At 40.3% G+C, this 18,799-nt stretch overlaps 1 protein-coding gene across 1 annotated transcript in view; it reads right to left on the bottom strand.

Annotated features, from left to right (window-relative positions):
* The window catches only part of LOC104111740 (uncharacterized), a 39,810-nt gene extending 21,367 nt beyond the window's left edge, over positions 1–18,443 (bottom strand). The window contains exon 1 of the mRNA XM_070186402.1: positions 18,316–18,443. Within this exon, the coding sequence (XP_070042503.1) occupies positions 18,316–18,443 (128 nt within the window). The remainder of the gene's footprint in view (positions 1–18,315) is intronic.
* Between the last annotated feature and the right edge of the window lie 356 nt (positions 18,444–18,799).

Consider the following 18,799-nt stretch of genomic DNA (forward strand, 5'->3'; position numbering starts at 1 on the left):
GGAAAAATTACTTTTTTCAAACTTATTCATATTTTTGGTAACTTCGGTAAACGATTTGGGTTTTCATTGATGTACTTGAAAGGGAGAACTATTTTAGAAGTCATGATTTAGCTGAGTATTTATTCTTTGAGTTACTTCTGGTATTACTTGTTTAATATTGTTATGAACTATTGTTGGTTATGGAAGTTGGACTCTGACCTTGGTAGAAGCTCGTCACTACTTTCAACCTATGACTAGGTTTGTTACTTACTCAGTACATGGGGTCGGTTGTACTGATACTACACTTCTGCACATTGTGTGCAGATATTGGCTGTTGATGTTGCTATGCTCGATGGTTGTGGGATTTGAAGATGTACCTGCGCTCCTGCTGTAGCTGCCTCTTGTTCATGGTAGCCTTAGATTTATAAAAGCTCTGTTTATGTATTATTCAAACAGACTATGTATTTATTTAAATTCTACTTTGTATACTCTATTCTTAGAAGCTCATAATTTGTACTACCAGTTCTTGGGGGATGTATAATATTAAGATCTTTATTCACTTAAATTGCTTTAATAATTGTTATTGGAATTGGATAAATGAAAGTTGGCTTACCTAGCGGGTTGGGTTAGGTGCCATCACGACAAGTTGGATTTTGGGTCGTGACGTTAAAGAACCAAGTGTTCCGATTTCAACCCGAACACTTCCAAATCCCTAACTAACCATCCCCGTAAGTCATAAATTAATAAAAGCATATGCAGTGAGTTTTATTTAGGAGAACAGGGTTCTAAAAATAAAAATGCCCAGTTGGGTCATTACAAATACTCTAGCCCAAATCCCACACTAGATCATGGAGCATCTGAGAGAATTACAATACTCAAGGTGGATGTGTAAACCCAAAAATAAAAGTCATCATTGAAATAAATGATAAAGACCCTTTTGGCAGCATCCACAAACGATGTAGTGGCTCACCTCAATAAGTCAATCGACTCTAGCGAACTCGTCAGTTACTAGCTCCATCATCACGAATAATATTTGCATGGACATGAAGGTAAGGAGTGAGTTATACGTAAATATAACTTAGTAAGATCCTTGACCTGCCACTTTGAATACCCCTGGAACAAGTGTTAGAAAATACAAACGCACCACAACAAGAACGATATAATAAATATGATAATTATACAATAACTCAATATATATGTATCAACGGGGTTAATAAGAATTAATTAACAAGAGTATACATATCTTAACACATCACACACTAAGGACTTGTCATAATTGTAGTGAAAGAAATTAACGAACACCTCTACGAATCCACAACGGCACCACAATGCCTCAAATATGTAACAGAGCATACGCAATGCTCACCGGCATACACAATGACCCAAATATATCAAGAAGCATACACAATACTCGAGTGATGTACAAAGGCATACATAATGCCCCATACCTCACAGCTGTATCAAACCATCAAATCCAACATCATGGATCACAGTCATATCAAACTTTCAAACTTAATATCATGGCTCACAGCCGTATCACACCATCAATAACTCATAAAATAATTTTTAATATTTTTCATAAAATAATTATATTCAAGGCTAGTCAAAGACCACCGATCTGTTAAGCACACACTTGTCCCAATACATGAACCAGACATATAAAATATATTTTTCAAGACAAGTTTTGAAAAGCAAGTATCAAAGCTTAGAGTCTCACTTACCTAGAAAAATCAATCTTATTCTCTCTTGAATTATTAATGTAACGACCCGGCCGATCGTTTTGAGCATTACAACCATGTTCCCCCATTTACTACTCAATTTATGCGTTACAATTTATTTATGACTTATCGGATTAGTTGGTTCGGGCCCGAAAGGAATTCGGAGTAAAATGAGACACTTAGTCTCATAATTTAAAATTTAAAATTAAAAAAGTTGACCGAATGTAGATTTATGTGTAAACGACCTCGGATTTGAATTTTGATAATTTGAATAGCTTTGTATGGTGATTTTGGACTTAGGAGCGTGTTCGAAAAATTATTTGGAGGCCCGTAGTGGAATTTGACTTGAAATGCCGAAAGTTGAATTTTTGGGGAAGTTTGACTGAGGGGTTGACTTTTTGATATCGGGGTCGAAATCTGATTCTGAAAATTTCAATAGGCTGGTTATGTCATTTATGACTTGTGTGCAAAATTTGAGGTCAATCGGACGTGTTTTGATAGGTTTCGATGTTGTTTGTAAAAATGGAAAGTTTCAAAGTTCATTAGGTTTGAATCTATGTATGATTCGTGTTGTTGGATGTGATTTGAAGACTCGACTAAGTTCGTATGAAATTTTAGGACTTGTTGGTATATTTGGTTGAGGTCCCGAGGGCCTCGGGTGGTTTTCGGATGGTTAACGGATCAAAAAGTGGACTAAAATAGCTGCTGCAATTTCATTCTGCTGCAAATTCCTTCTCCCAGAATCAGGCCAAAAAATTGAGCCTAGGATCTCCTAGAATCGAGCCTTGAATCGTGCTTAGAAGAGGGCCATGATCGTGCCCAGGATCGAAGGCAGGGTTGAGGGCCATGATCGAGGGCCAGGATGGAAGCCACGATCGAAGGCCAGGATCGAGTGTCAGAATCGAGGCCCAGGATCGAGGAACTCGATCGAAGGCCCAGGATCGAGACAGGATCGAGGGCTGTCTGGGCAGAATTATAAAGCAGGGGACTTCGTCCCATTCGCTATTTTTGACAAATTGGAGCTTGATGAGAGGCAATTATTGATAGATTTTCAAGGAAAACATGAGGTAAATCCCTTGTGATCATTTCTACTCCATAATATTGAATTACCATCGAATAATCCGACTAGATTACATGATTTTGAGATGTAAATTGGAGATTTGAACTTAGAAATTTGGAAATAAGATTTGTAGATTTGAGGGTCGAGTTGAGGTCGGATTTTGGTAAAATTGGTATGGGTAGACTCGTAGTTGAATGGAATTTTGGATTTTGTAAGGCCGAGGGCCTGTCGGTGAGGTAAGGATATATGGCACGTGAGTTGTCCGTATAGGATATTATAGCACGTGAGTTGTCCCTGCGGATTATGGAGCTTGGGATGTAGGAGCCCCTCTAGAGTCTGCACACCCCAGTGAGTGCGGGTACCCATTGAGTGTGAGTGCTGAGGGCTGAGAGCCGAGTGGTTGAGCTGTTGTGACGAGTTGAGTGACTGTTGCCTGAGAGGTTGTACTTGCTTTTCATTTGTTGTTGCATTTTGTTTCTATCTGTCATTGTAGTGAAATTATCTGAAAGATTCTATATCCGGATTACATGAATATGAACTGTATAAAATTAATTTGACTTAAACTGCTGGATTTGAAAGCATGTCTATTCTTTGCTGGAATTACTATAAGTGAACTATAATTGTGTAGCTCGTCACTATCTTCAGTTCCTTAGTTATTATTGTTACTTGCTAAGTTGGTTGTACTCATACTGCACCCTGCACTTCGTGTGTAGATCCAGGTGCTTCTGGACGTAGCGGGTGTTGATTCTCTCGTACAGTTGATCTTTCGGAGATTCAGAGGTAGCTGCCGTGTTTTGCAGACCTTGTCTCTTCTTCTCTATCTCCTTGTTTACTGTATTTTGGTCTTAGACTATTATAGACCATATTTTTCCTGACTCGTATTCATATTAGATGCTCATGTACTCAGTGACACTAGGTTTTGGGGAGCGTTCATATCAGTATTTGTGGGATTTTGTATTGTATTTAATTATTAAAATTTTCAAACTTAAAAGAAATTATGGTTTATTTATATTATCGGCTTGCCTAGTATCGAGATAGGCGCCATCACGACAGGTTGGGATTTTGGGTCATGACAAGTTGTTATCAGAGCCTAGGTTACATAGGTCTCACGAGTCATGAGCAGATTTAGTAGAGTCTTGCGGATCGGTACAGAGACGTCTGTACTTATCTTCGAGAGGCTGGAAAACCCTTAAGAAAATTTCACTTTCTTGTATTCTGTCGTGCGAATTTGTTGATTCCGTAAACTAAATTTCTGTTATTCTATTCTCTCACAGATGGTGAGGACACTACCGGATCGGATGGTCAACCACTAGTGCTACCAGTTAGGGCCGCGAGAGGCCGGGGCCGTGGTAGAGGTCGGGGCCGAGGTAGAGGTCGAGGTGTAACTCATACCACAGTTGGACCCGCACCTGTAGTACCACCAGTTGCTCCAGCTTAGGAGCATATTCCAGATATAGCTGAGCCGACAGGACCAGCTCAAGCACCAGCTGTGCCCATTGAGATTCCAGGCCTTCAGGAGACTTTGCCCCAGATATTGACAGTTTGCACTGGTCTTGCTCAGGTGGTTTCGGCTCAGGCCATACCTGCCACTTCTCAGGCCGGGGGAGGTACTCATACCCCTATTGTCCGTACTCCAGACCAGGTAGTGCAGGGACCAGTCCAGCCGATTGTAGCTGCTCAGGCCCCGATAGTTCCTATTATGGTAGATGATGAGCAGAGGAGACTTGAGAGATTTGAGAGGCTTAGACCTCCACCATTTAGCGGTGCTAAGTCATAGGATGCTCAGGGTTTCCTGGATAAGTGTCAACGGGTGCTCCGGACAGCGAGTATTCTAGAGACCAGTGGGATCTCGTTCACTACTTTTCAGTTTTTTGGGGCTACCTTCAGATGGTGGGAGGCTTACGAGAGGTGTAGGACGGTCGGTGCAGCACCCCTTACCTGGCAGTAGTTCTCTGGTCTATTCCTGGAGAAGTTCGTGCCTCAGTCCCGCAGAGAGGAGCTACGTAGGTAGTTCGAGCAGCTTCGTCAAGGTGATATGTCCGTGACACAGTATGAGATGAGATTTTCAGAATTGGTCCGTCATGCTATCTGGTTGATTCCCACAGACAGGGAAAGAATCAGGAGGTTCATAGATGGCCTCACTCTTCAGCTGTGATTACTCATGACTAGAGAGAGAGTGTGTGGTGCTACTTTCGACGAGGTGGTCGACATTGCTCGTCAGATTGAGATGGTTTGCAGTCAGGAACATGTTGAAAGGGAGGCTAAGAGGCTTCGTGGTTCAAGTGATTTCAGCAGTGTTCCTTCAGGGGGTCATTTTTACCGCGGTAGGGGTCGTTCTTATAGACACGCTTAGACGGCCCTGCTTATCTTGGTGCATCAGCTAGCCACGGTTCTTATAGTGCTCATACATGCCAGTCTTCATTCAGTGCACTACCAAAGCAGAGTTCTCATCATGCCTCGTCCGCTTAGTCTTCTACAGGTAATTCTTTGGGTCATCAAGAGCAGCAGTTCCGTCAGAGGAGGGGTTGTTTCGAGTGTGGAGAATTGGGTCATTTCAAGAGAGATTGTCTTAGCTTGTTGAGTAGGGCTCCACAGCAGAATTCGCGACCAACGACACCAGCACCAGCAGTTACACCACCCGCCGAGCCAGCTAGGGGTCGCCTAAGATGGGGAGGTCGGTCAGGCCCGATTCTATGTTTTTCCTGCCAGGCCATATGTTGTTGCTTCGGATGCAGTGATCACAGGTATTGTCTCAGTGTACCATAGAGAGGCTTCTCCAATATTTAACCCTGGATCCACTTATTCATATATATCATCGTATTTCTTTCATTATATGGACATGCCCTGTAAGTCCTTAGTTTTACTTGTTTGTGTGTCTACACCGGTAGGCGATATTATTACTATGGACCGTGCGTATCGGTCGTGTGTGGTAACTATTGGGGAACTGGAGACTAGAGTTGATCTCTTATTACTCGGTATGGTTGATTTCGATGTAATCTTAGGCATGGATTGGCTGTCTCCATGTCATGCTATTCTGAACTGTCACGCAAAAACTGTGACATTGACAATGCCGGGGTTGCCAAAGGTTGAATGGAGAGGATCTCTAGATTTTGTTCCTAGTAGGGTAATTTCTTATTTGAAAGCCCAACGTATGGTTAGAAAGGGATGTTTGTCATATTTGGCCTTTGTGAGAGATGTTGATGTTGATACTCCTATTATTGATTCAGTACCGGTCGTGCGAGATTTTTCGGATGTATTTCCTACAGACCTGCCGGGTATGCCACCCGACAGGGATGTTGATTTCGGTATTGACTTGGTGTACGACACTCAGCCTATTTTTATTCCTCCGTATCGTATGGCACCAGCTGAGTTAAAAGAATTAAAAGAGCAACTTCAGGAACTCCTTGAAAAAGGGTTTATTAGGCCTAGTGTGTCACCTTGGGGTGCACCGGTTCTGTTTGTGAAGAAGAAAGATGGTACTATGCGGATGTGCATTGATTTTAGGTAGTTGAACAAAGTTACAATCAAGAATAAATATCCTTTGCCGTGTATTGATGACTTATTTGACCAGCTTCAAGGAGCGAGGGTGTTCTCCAAAATTGATTTGAGATCGGGGTATCACCAGTTGAAAATTCGGGATTCGGATATTCTAAAGACGACATTCAGAACTCGTTATATCCACTACGAATTTCTTGTGATGTCTTTCGGGCTAACCAATGCCCTAACAACATTTATGCATTTGATGAATAGTGTATTCCAGCCATATTTTGATTTACTTGTCGTAGTATTTATTGATGATATTCTGGTGTACTCACGTAGCCAGGAGGATCATGCACAACACTTGGGTATTGTATTACAGAGGCTGAGAGAGGAGAGACTTTATGCCAAATTCTCTAATTGTGAGTTCTGGCTTAGTTTGGTGGCATTCTTGGGACATATAGTGTCCAGTGAAGGAATTGAGGTAGATCCAAAGAAAATAGAGGCAATTCAGAATTGGCCCACGCCATCTTCAGTTACTGAGATTCGGAGTTTTCTCGGCTTGGTCGGTTATTATCGTTGCTTCGTGGAGGGCTTCTCATCTATTGTATCGCCTATGACTAAATTGACCTAGAAAGGTGCTCCGTTTAAGTGGTCGGATGAATGTGAAGAGAGCTTTCAGAAGCTCAAAACAGCTTTGACTACAGCTCTAGTATTAGTGTTGCCTACAGGTTCAGAGTCTTTTACTGTATATTGTGATGCATCGCATATTGGTCTTGGCACAGTGCTGATGCAAGACGGTAGGGTGATTGCCTATACATCTAGACAGTTAAAGGTCTATGAGAAGAATTTTCCAGTCCACGATCTTGAGTTAGCAGCTACTATTCACGCCTTGAAAATTTGGCGGCATTACTTGTACGGTGTACAGTGTGAGGTATATACCGATCATCGGAGTCTACAACATTTGTTTAAATAGAGGGAAAGGCCAATGTAGTGGCTGATGCCTTGAGTCATAAGGCAGAGAGTCTGGGTAGCTTAGCATACTTACCGGTAGCAGAGAGGCCTTTAGCTTTGGATGTTCACGCCTTGGCCAACCGGTTTGTTAGATTGGATGTTTCTAAGTCGAATCGAGTTTTGTCTTGTGTGGTTTCTCGATCTTCTTTATATGATCGCATCAGAGAGCGCCAGTATGATGATCCACATTTGCTTGTCCTTAAGGACACGGTTCAGCACGGTGATGCCAAGGAAGTCACTATTGGAGATGACGGTGTATTACGGATGTAGGGCAGGCTATGATTGCCTAATGTAGATGGTTTGCATGAGCTGATTCTCTAGGAAGCTCACAGTTCGCGGTACTCTATTCATCCAGGCGCCACGAATATGTATCAGGATTTGAGGCAGCACTATTGGTGGAGGCAAATGAAGAAAGATATATATGGATTTTTAGCTCGGTGTTTAAATTGTCAACAGGTAAAGTACGAGCATCAGAGATCGGGCGGATTACTACAGAGACTTGAAATTTCGGAGTGGAAGTGGGAACGTATTACCATGGACTTCGTAGTTGGGCTGCCATGGACTTTGAGAAAGTTTGATGTTGTTTGGGTGATAGTAGATCGGTTGACCACATCTACGCATTTTATTCCAGTTGGTACTAATTATTCTTCGGAGCGGTTGGCTGGGATTTATATTCGCGAGATTGTTTGCCTCCACGGTGTGCCAGTGTCTATCATTTCAGATCGGGGCACACAGTTTACATCACAGTTTTGGAGAGTAGTGCAGCGAGAATTGGGCACCCAGGTTCAGTTGAGTACAACATTTCACCCTCAGACGGACGGACATTCCGAGCGCATTATTCAGATATTAGAGGATATGCTATGTGCTTGTGTCATTGATTTTGGGGGTTCTTGGGATCAAGTACTGCCACTCGCAGAGTTTGCTTACAATAATAGCTACCAATCGAGTATTCAGATGGTTCCATATGAGGCTTTGTATGGGAGACAATGTCATTTTACGATGGGTTAGTTTGAGCCGGGTGAGGCTAGGATATTGGTACTGACTTGGTACAGGATGCTTAGAAAAGGTCAAAGTGATTCAGGAACGGCTTCGTACGACATAGTCTAGACAAAAGCGTTATGCTGACATGAAGGTTCGTGATGTTGTTCACATGGTTGGAGAGAAGGTTCTACTCAAGATTTCACCCATGAAGGGTGTGTTGAGGTTCGGGAAGAAGGGCAAGTTGAGCCCTCGGTATATTGGGCCTTTTGAGATACTTAAAATTTTTGGAGAGGTGGCTTATGAACTTTCCTTGCCACCTAGTATATCAGGTGTTCATCCAGTGTTCCATGTATCTATGCTTCGAAAGTATGTCGAGGATCCGACTCATATTCTGGATTTCAGTACAGTACAACTGGACGATAATTTGACTTATGATATGGAGCCGGTGGCTATTTCAGACCGACAGGTTCGAAAGCTGAGGTCAAAGAACATATCATCAGTGAAGGTACAGTGAAGAGGCGAGCCAGTCGGAGAAGCTACTTGGGATATTAATCAGGAGATGCAGAACAAATATCCACACCTATTTGAGATTCCAAGTATTATTCTAAACGCGTTCGAGGACGAACATTTGTTTAAGAGGGGGAGAATTTAACGACCCAGCTGGTCGTTTTGAGTATTATAATCACGTTCCCCTATTTACTTCTCAATTGATGCCTTACAATTGATTTATGACTTATCGGGTTAGTTGGTTCGGGTCCGGAAGGAATTTAGAGTGAAATGAGACACTTAGTCTCATAATTTAAAATTTAAGTTAGAAAAATTGACCGGATGTGGATTTATGTGTAAACGACCTCATATTTGAATTTTAATGATTTCAATAGCTCTGTATGGTAATTTTAGGCTTAGGAGCTTGTTCGAAAAATTATTTGCAGGTCCGTAGTGAAATTTGGCTTGAAATGCCGAAAATTGAATTTTTTGGAAAGTTTGACCGGGGGGTTGACTTTTTGATATCGGGGTCAAAATTTGATTATGAAAATTTTAATAGGTCTGTTATGTAATGTATGACTTGTGTGCAGAATTTGAGGTCAATCAGACGTGATTTGAAAGGTTTCGGTGTTGTTTGTAGAAATAGAAAGTTTCAAAGTTCATTAGGCTTGAATCTATGTGTGATACATGTTTTTATTATTGTTGGATGTGATTTTAAGACTCGACTAAGTTCGTATGATATTTTAGGACTTGTTGGTATATTTGGTTGAGGTCCCGAGGGCCTCGGGTGCGTTTCGGATGGTTAACGGATCAAAAAGTAGACTAAAATAGCTGCTGCAATTTCCTTCTGCTTCAAATTCCTTATCCAAGAATCGAACCCAAAAGGCGAGCCCAAAATCTCCCAGAATCGAGCCCAGAATCTCCTAGAATCGAGCCTTGAATCGTGCCAAGAAGAGGGCCATGATCGAGCCCAGGATCTGTCATGACCCCAAATTCCCTCCGTAGGAGGTCGTGATTGCACCTAGTCTCTAAGACTAGGTAAGCCTATCAATGCGGAATAATAATAAATATCTGAAATAAATAAACTATAATTTCAACTCCTAAAACCCGGTAGAAATAAGCCACAAGCTTCTAAGAATTTATTCTTTATGTCTCTATACATCAGAGTCTAAAGCAAATAAGGAAGACAACATAGTAAGATAGAAGGGGACTCCGGAATCTGCGAACTCTGGCAGATATACCTCGAAGTCTCCTCGTATAGCTAGTTTACTGATGCCTGGCCTGATAAGGTGTACCTGGATCTGCACAAAAAGATGTGCAAAAGCGTAGTATGAGTACACCACATCGGTACCTAGTAAGTGCCAAGCCTAACCTCGGTAGAGTAGTGACGAGGTCAGGTTAGGCCCTACTGAAAAATAATAATTGGCATGGTAAAATGTTTAACAATATAATAAAATAAAATGAATATGGAAATGAATCAAGTAGCATGTTTCCGTTTAATTACATAAAATAATGGCAAATAACATCTCATGGAAATAAAACAAAATTTCCTTTTAACTTCATGAAAAATCACAACAAATAATCAAAGGCAACTGCGGCCATAAATCAATATCAACAAGGGCACTCTCGAGGTACCGCCGCGTAGTCCCAAATCATAAATAAATTCACAATATCTCATTTCCTTATCTCACCGCGGGAGCCTTCACAATTTATTTGAAAGAAAACATTTTTCTCGAAATAACATCTCGCGTTTTAGCCATCCTTATCACACCGCATGACTTCTATTAGTTCCCCCTACTAGCCACGCGTATCAAGCCACCCTTATCTCACTGCATGCGTTTCAATACACAGACCTTATACCACCGCATGCGTATCAATATCACAATATATCACAATTTGTACCTCAAGTGCTCAAATAATTTAACTTGCCAAAATAATTCAACAACAATACTTTTCCACAATAAAGAGCTCACGGCTCATGTCAAATTAATTCAACAATAATATTTTTTCACAATAAAGAGCTCACGGCTCATGTCAAAATTATTCAACAATAATATTTTTTCACAACAAAGAGCTCACTGCTCCATCACAATGATTACGAAAATCTTACAAAAATATTCCGGAGTAAATAATTCAGGAAAATAATATTTCAAAATCTTTAATACGTTGCTTCAATATCAAGTTTAAAAACATCAAATACTTCATATTAATAATATTTAATTTAAATAAAATCAACCTTCAAATAATGCACAGAATAAAAGAAACCAAGTTCCAACTAAACAGATAAAATAATTAGCAGGAAAAGGTCAAGCATATTTAGAATATAAACACTAAATCAATAATGAAGAATATAACAAAATAAAGTAATTTAATTAATGCGCAATAGTGATTTACACAATTTAAAACATAATTTTTCACATTTAGCCCGTGTACACACTCGTCACCTCGTGTACATGACTTTCCACACATTATAATTATCAATCCTAGGGAAAATTTTTCCCACACAAGGTTAGACAAGTCACTTACCTCGACTTGCTCCAATTAAATCAAGTATTATGATTTTTCCTTGATTTTTCGACTCCGATAGACTCGTATGTAGTCATAATTAATTCGATACAGTCAACAAAAATTATAATAATCAATTTCATTGGAAAATATTATATTTTTCAATAAAATCCGAAATTATCTTAAAATTTGCCCATGGGGTCCACATCTCGGAATCCAGCGAAACTTACAAAATCCGCCAACCCATTCAATTAGAGTCCACCCATGCCAATTTTATCAAATTCCGATAACAACTCGACCTCCAAATCTTAAATTTTTGTTTTTGGAAGATTTTGCAAAAATCTTGATTTTTCTTCCATAAATTCATGGATTCATGATGTAAATGAGTATGGAATCATGAATTATAATCAATATAGGATAAGGAACACTTACCCAAATGTTTTTCCGTGAAAATCACCCAAAAATCGCCCAAGAACCGTGTTCTAAAAATCCAAAACGAAATGAAGGAAATGACCATTTTTGGTCCTTAAGTTTCTGCCCATCCGTCACTAAATTACCTTTTTCCGTCACTAAAAATCCACCAGAACTTGCTTGTACCAGCCTTCCTTCAATTAATCATAACTTTATGTACAAATATCCAAATGATGAATGGTTTACCTTTATGGAAACTAGAATCAAACGACTACAACTTTCATGTTTTGAAAATTTTCTGATTCCTTATGAATTGCGAGATATAAGATTCCAAAATTGGCTCCACGCATTCTAGCAAAACTGTTCTATCAGCCTTCATTTAATCCATCATAACTTCCTGTACAAATGTCCAAATAATGAATGGTTTAACTTTTTGGAAACTAGAATCAAACTAGTACAACTTTAATGTTTTGAAAATTTTCTGATTCCTTATGAATTGCGAGATATAAGCTTTCAAATATGGCTCCATGCATAAAAAATTTCCAGCAACCCTCTTTGTCCGAAATCCATTCCGTTTACCTTCCGAAATCCAACCCGAGACCCTCGGGACCTTAACCAATTATTCCAACATGTCCCAAAATACAATATGAACTTAGCCGAGTCTTCAAACCACATCAAACAATATCAAAACGACGAATCACATCTCAAATCAAAATCTATGAACTTTGAACTTTTAAATTCTATATCTTGTGCCGAAACACATCAAATCAATTTGGAATGACTTCAAATTTTGTACACAAGTCATAAATGACATAACAGACCTATTCCAATATCCAGAATCAGATTCCAACCTCGATATCAAAAAGTCAACCCCCCGGTCAAACTTTCAAAAAATTTAACTTTTGGCATTTCAAGCCTAATTCCACTACGGACTTCCAAATAAAATTCCGATCACGCTCCTAAGACCAAAATCACCATATGGAGCTGCTGGAATCATCAAAATTCTATTCCGGGGTTGTTTGCACAAAATTTGACATCCGGTCACTATTTGAACTTAAACTTTTAATTTTTTATCAAAATTTCATATCTCGGGCTAGGGACCTCAGAATTTGATTCTGGGCATACGCCTAAGTCCTAAATCATGATACGGGCCTACCGGAACTGTCAAAACATCGATCCGAGTCCGTTTGCTCAAAATGTTAACCAAAGTCAACTCAATTGAGTTTTAAAGCTCTAATTCACATTTTAATCCATTTTTCACTCGAAAGCTTTCCGGAAAATTTTATGGACTGCGCACACAAGTCGAGGAATGATAAATAGTGCTTTTTGAGGTCTTAGAAAACAGGATTAATTATTGAATTTAAAGATGACATTTTGGGTCATCACATTCTCCACCTCTAAAACAAACGTTCGTCCTCGAAGGGAGTTAGAAAAAGTACCCGAGCTTGTGAATAAGTATGGATCATAGCTGCGCATATCATGCTCGGTCTCCCAAGTCGCCTCCTCGACCGGATGAACCCTCCACTGAACCTTCACGGAAGCAATGTTCTTTGACCTCACCTTTCGAACATGCCTATCCAAAATAGCCACTGGTTCCTCAACATAAGATAGATCCGTGTCCAACTGAACCGAACTGAAGTCTAACACATGATATGGATCGCTGTGATATTTCCGAAGCATAGAAACATGGAATACCAGATAAACTACAGAGAGACTAGGTGTTAATGCAAGTCTGTACGCCACCTATCCAACTCTCTCAAGAATCTCAAAAGGCCCAATATACCTAGGTCTCAACTTGCCCATCTTCCCGAACCTTATCACACCCTTCTTAGGAGAAACCTGGAGCAATACCCGCTCACCAACCATGAATGCAACATCACGAACCTTTCGATTCGAATAACTCTTCTATATATATTGGGTTGTACGAAGTCGATCCTGAATCAACTTAACCTTTTTCAAGGCATCCTAAACCAAGTCTATACCCAATAGTCTAGCCTCGCCCGGTTTGAACCAACCCACTGGGGACCGGGACCGCCTACCATACAAGGCCTCATATGGAGCCATCTGAATGCTTGACTAGTAACTGTTGTTGTAAGCAAACTCCCCAAGTGGTAAGAACTGATCCCAAGCACCCCCAAAATCTATCACACACGCACGAAGCATATCCTCTAGTATCTGAATAATGCGTTCAGACTGCCCGTCCGTCTGAGGGTAAAATGTTGTACTCAACTCTACCCGAGTACCCAAATCACGTTGTACTGCCCTCCAGAACCGTGATGTAAACTGCGTACCCCGGTCAGAGATGATAGATACTGGTACGTCGTGAAATATGATAATCTGACAAGCGTAGTATGAGTACACCACAGCGGTACCCAGTAACTGCCAACCCTAACCTCGGTAGAGTAGTGACGATGTCACGACCCAAAATTCCCACCTCCGAACCGTGATGGCGCCTAACATGGCCAACGTTAGAATAACATTATCCATTTTTAAAAGAATTTTTTTAAATTTGTTAATAACAAGAAAGCAAATGCGGAACCAATTTTGAAATAATCCTTAATAATAACGGTGTCTAAATACCATCCTAGAATTGGTGTCACAAGTGCACGAGCTTCTAGAATAAATAAAAATAAAGATCTGAATAAAATAAAGCTGTCTGGAAATAAACACACACCTAAAGAACAATAGACGAGGACTTCAGAATTGCGAACGCCATGCAGTTATACCTCAAGTCTCCTCTGATAGCTGAAATCCGAGAAAGTCTATGGTATGCCACTGGGACCAACTTCAAAATCTGCACAAGAAGTTGAGAGTGTAGTATCAGTACAACCGACCCATGTACTGGTAAGTGCTGAGCCTAACCTCGACGAAGAAGTGACGAGGCTAAGGCGGTTCACTTACATTAACCTGTACGCAATACTAGTAACAACAACAATAACAATAGGAATAAATCAGGTAATTCATTTATAATAATTGAAGGCAACTCAGCAGTCAAAACCAATTATCATTTCCATTATTTCTGTTGCAGCGTGTAACCTACTCTCACAATATATCCAAATTCAGTTCTGTTGCGGCGTGCAACCCGCTCCTCCAACATATTCATTTTAATCAAGTCTGTTGAGGCGTGAAATCCGATCCTCCAATATTAACTTTTTAACAAGTCTGTTGCGGCGTGCAACCCGATCCTCCAATATTGACTTTTAATAAGTCTGTTGCGGCGTGCAACCCGATCCTCCAATATTGACTTTTAATAAGTCTGTTGCGGCGTGCAACCTGATCCTCTAATATTAACTCTTTAACAAGTCTAATGTGGCGTGCAACCCGATCCTCCAATATTGACTTTTAATAAGTCTGTTGCGGCATGCAACCCGCTCCTCCAATATTAACTCTTTAACAAGTCTGTTGCGGCGTGCAACCCAATCCTCCAATATTGACTTTTAATAAGTTTGTTGCGGCGTGCAACCCGATCCTCCAATATTGTCTTTTAATAAGCCTGTTGCGCTCCTCCAACATTTTCATTTACCAATTCTTATAGAATAAATTTTCCCAATAAATGTAATAATTAATATAAAATTACGAGACAACAAGCATACAATAATTATGGTTTAATTATGAAGCAAACAATGACAAATAGCATTATGGAAATTAGGGAGCAAATAGGCAGTTTAATATTTATTATGCTAAATGTCAAATAACAATTGATGCACATAATTCGAATAGCATGTAACAATTAATGCAGGAATTCAAGAATTTATATTTGCAAAGAATAAGAGAGAAACAATTATTAGAATAATTAATTTATGATTAAAAATAATTTATGATTTTTCAAGTAAGCACGCAAACAATTATTTTGACGACGTATAGACACTCGTCACCTCGCCTATACGTCGTTTACATGCAATTCATATAACAAACAAATTAAGGGTTCTATTCCCTCAAGTCAAAGTTAACCCCGACACTTACCTCGTTTTGCAAATTCTAATCAATTATTCAACCACAACTTTTCCTTTTAAATTTGTCTCCGAAAGCTTCAAATATATTCACAAACAATTCAATATATTCAATATTAAACATAGGAATTATTTCCATATGAATTTACAAATTTTTTAGATAAAAATCACAAATTCATTAAAATATTAGGCAGTGGGACCCACGTCTCAAATCTCGAAAAAACTCACGAAATCCGAACACCCGTTCCAATACGAGTTCAACCATACTAAATTTGTCCAATTCCGATATCAAATGGACCTTCAAATCTAAATTTTTCATTTTTGGAAAGTTTTACAAAAATTCCAATTTCTTCCATCTAAATCTGAAATAAATGATGAATATAGACATGGAGTTATGAAATATAATCACTTTTGGTTAAAGAACACTTACCCAATTCAAAGTCGTGAAAATCCCCCTTGAAATCGCCCAAATCCGAGACATAAAACTCAAAAATGAGTAAAAATCTCGGACTCTTCGATATATACACTCTCCAGGCATTTCCGCACCTGCGGTGCCTAGGTTCGCACATGCGAGCTCGCATCTGCGAAAAAGGGGCTGCCAGGCGAGGCCTCGCACCTGCGGAGGAAAAATACACACCTGCGCATCCGTATCTGCGCAAGGAGGCCGCACCTGCGAAGACCGCATCTGCGATCGAATGCTCGCTTCTGCGAGCTCGCACCTGCGGTCAAAAATCCGCAGGTGCGATTATCACAGAAGGCAAAAATACAGATTTCAATTCTTGATCCGATTTCAATCCGTTTCACTCTCGGGGTACTCGGGACCCCGTACAAATATACCAACAAGTCCAATAACATAATACGGACTTACTCGGGGTCTCGTATCACGTCAAACAATGCTAAAATTACAATTCACACTCCGATTCAAACATTGAGTTTTAAACCTTTAAATTTGCAAATCTCGTGCCACAACATATTAAATAAATCCGGAATGACTTCAAATTTGGCACACAAGTCATAAATAACATAACGGAGTTGTTCAAATTTCCAGAATCGGATTCCGGCTCCGATATCAAAAAGTCAACCCCGCGGTAAAACTTGGAATATTTAGCCTTTAAATTGCTAGTTCCGTTAAATGGTCATAACTTGAGCTAGGGACCTCCAAATTAAATTCTGGGCATACGCCCAAGTCCCAAATCACGATACGAAGCTACCGGAACTGTCAAAACACTGACTTGGGTCCGTTTTCTTAAATTGTTGACCAAAGTTAACTCAATTGAGTTTTAAAGCTTTATTTCCCATTTTACTCCATTTTTAACATAAAAACTTTCCGAAAAATTATACAGACTGCGCACGTAAGTCGAGAAATGATAAATGATGCTTTTTGAGGTCTTAGAACACAGAATTACTTATTAAATTTAAAGATAACATTTTGTGTCATCACATTCTCCACCTCTAAAACAAACGTTCGTCCTCAAACGGAGTTAGAAAAAGTACCTGAGCTGGAGAAAAGGTGTGGATATTTACTCCACATGTCCGACTCGGACTCCCAGGTAGATGCCTCTACCGGCTGACCTCTCCATTGCACCCGAACTGAAGGATAACTCTTTGACCTCAACTGTCGGACCTGTCGGGCTAGAATAGCCATCGGCTCCTCCTGATAAGTCAAATCTTTGTCCAATTGGATTGAGCTAAAATCTAACACATAGGACGGATCACCATGATATTTCTGGAGCATAGACACATGGAACACCGGATGAATCGATGATAAACTAGGTGGTAATGCAAGCCTGTAGGCTACTTCACCCACCCTTTCAAGAATTTCAAAGGGTTCGATATACCTAGGGCTCAACTTGCCCTTCTTTCCGAACCTCATTACACATTTCATAGGTGAAACCCAGAGCAATAGTCGTTCTCCAACCATGAATGCAATATCACAAACTTTACGGTCGGCATAACTCTTTTGCCTAGACTGAGCTGTGCGAAGTCGATCCTGAATAATCTTGACTTTATCCAAGGAATCCTTTACCAAATCGGTACCCAACAACCAAGCCTCTCCCGGTTCAAACCAACCAACTGGCGATCAACATCGCCTTCGGTATAATGCCTCATATGGAGCCATCTGAATTCTCGACTAGTAGCTATTATTATAAGCAAACTCCGCAAGTGGTAAGAAATGATCCCAAGAACCTCCAAAGTCTATAACACAAGCGCGGAGCATATCTTCCAATATCTGAATAGTGCGCTCTGACTGTCCGTCTGTCTGTGGATGAAATGTTGTACTCTACTCCACCCGCATGCCTAACTCACGTTGTACAGCCCTCCAGAAATGTGAGGTAAACTGCGTACCTCGATCTGAAATAATAGACACGGGCACACCGTGAAGGCGGACAATCTCACGAATGTAAATTTCAGCTAACCTCTCTGAAGAATAGGTAAATTCCACTGGAATGAAATGGGCTGACTTAGTCAACCCGTCCACAATGACCCAAACTGTGTCAAATTTTCTATGAGTCCGTGGAAGCCCAATAACAAAATCCATAGTGATACGCTCCCACTTCCATCAGGAATTTCTAACTTCTGAAGCAAACCACCAGATCTCTGATGCTTGTACTTAACTTGCTGACAATTCAGACACCGAGCTACATATGCAACTATAGCCTTTTTCATTCTCCTCCACCAATAATGTTGCCGCAAATCTTGATACATTTTGGCGGTACCTGGATGAATAGAATACCTGAAACTGTGTGCTTCTTCAAGAATTAATTCACGAAGCCCATCCACATTAGGCACACAAATTCGGCCCTGTATTTGCAGAACTCCATCTTCCCCCACAGCAACCTGTTTGGCATCACCGTGTCGCATCGTGTCCTTAAGGACAAGTAAATGAGGATCATCATACTGCCTCTCTATGACGCGCTCATATAAAGAAGACTGAGTGACTATGCAAGCTAGAACCCGACTGGGTTATGAAACATCTAACCTCACAAACTGGTTAGCCAAAGTCTGAACATCTGCAGCTAATGGCCTCTCACCAATCGGAATATATGCAAGAATGCCCATACTCACAGCCTTTCTACTCAAGGCATCGGCCACCACATTAGCCTTTCCAGGGTGATACAAAATGGTGATATCGTAGTCTTTCAACAACTCTAACCATCTTCTCTGCCTCAAATTCAGATCATTTTGTTTGAACAGATACTGGAGGCTACGATGATCAG

Source organism: Nicotiana tomentosiformis, chromosome 10 (assembly GCF_000390325.3).
Source record: "Nicotiana tomentosiformis chromosome 10, ASM39032v3, whole genome shotgun sequence".
NCBI lineage: Eukaryota > Viridiplantae > Streptophyta > Magnoliopsida > Solanales > Solanaceae > Nicotiana > Nicotiana tomentosiformis.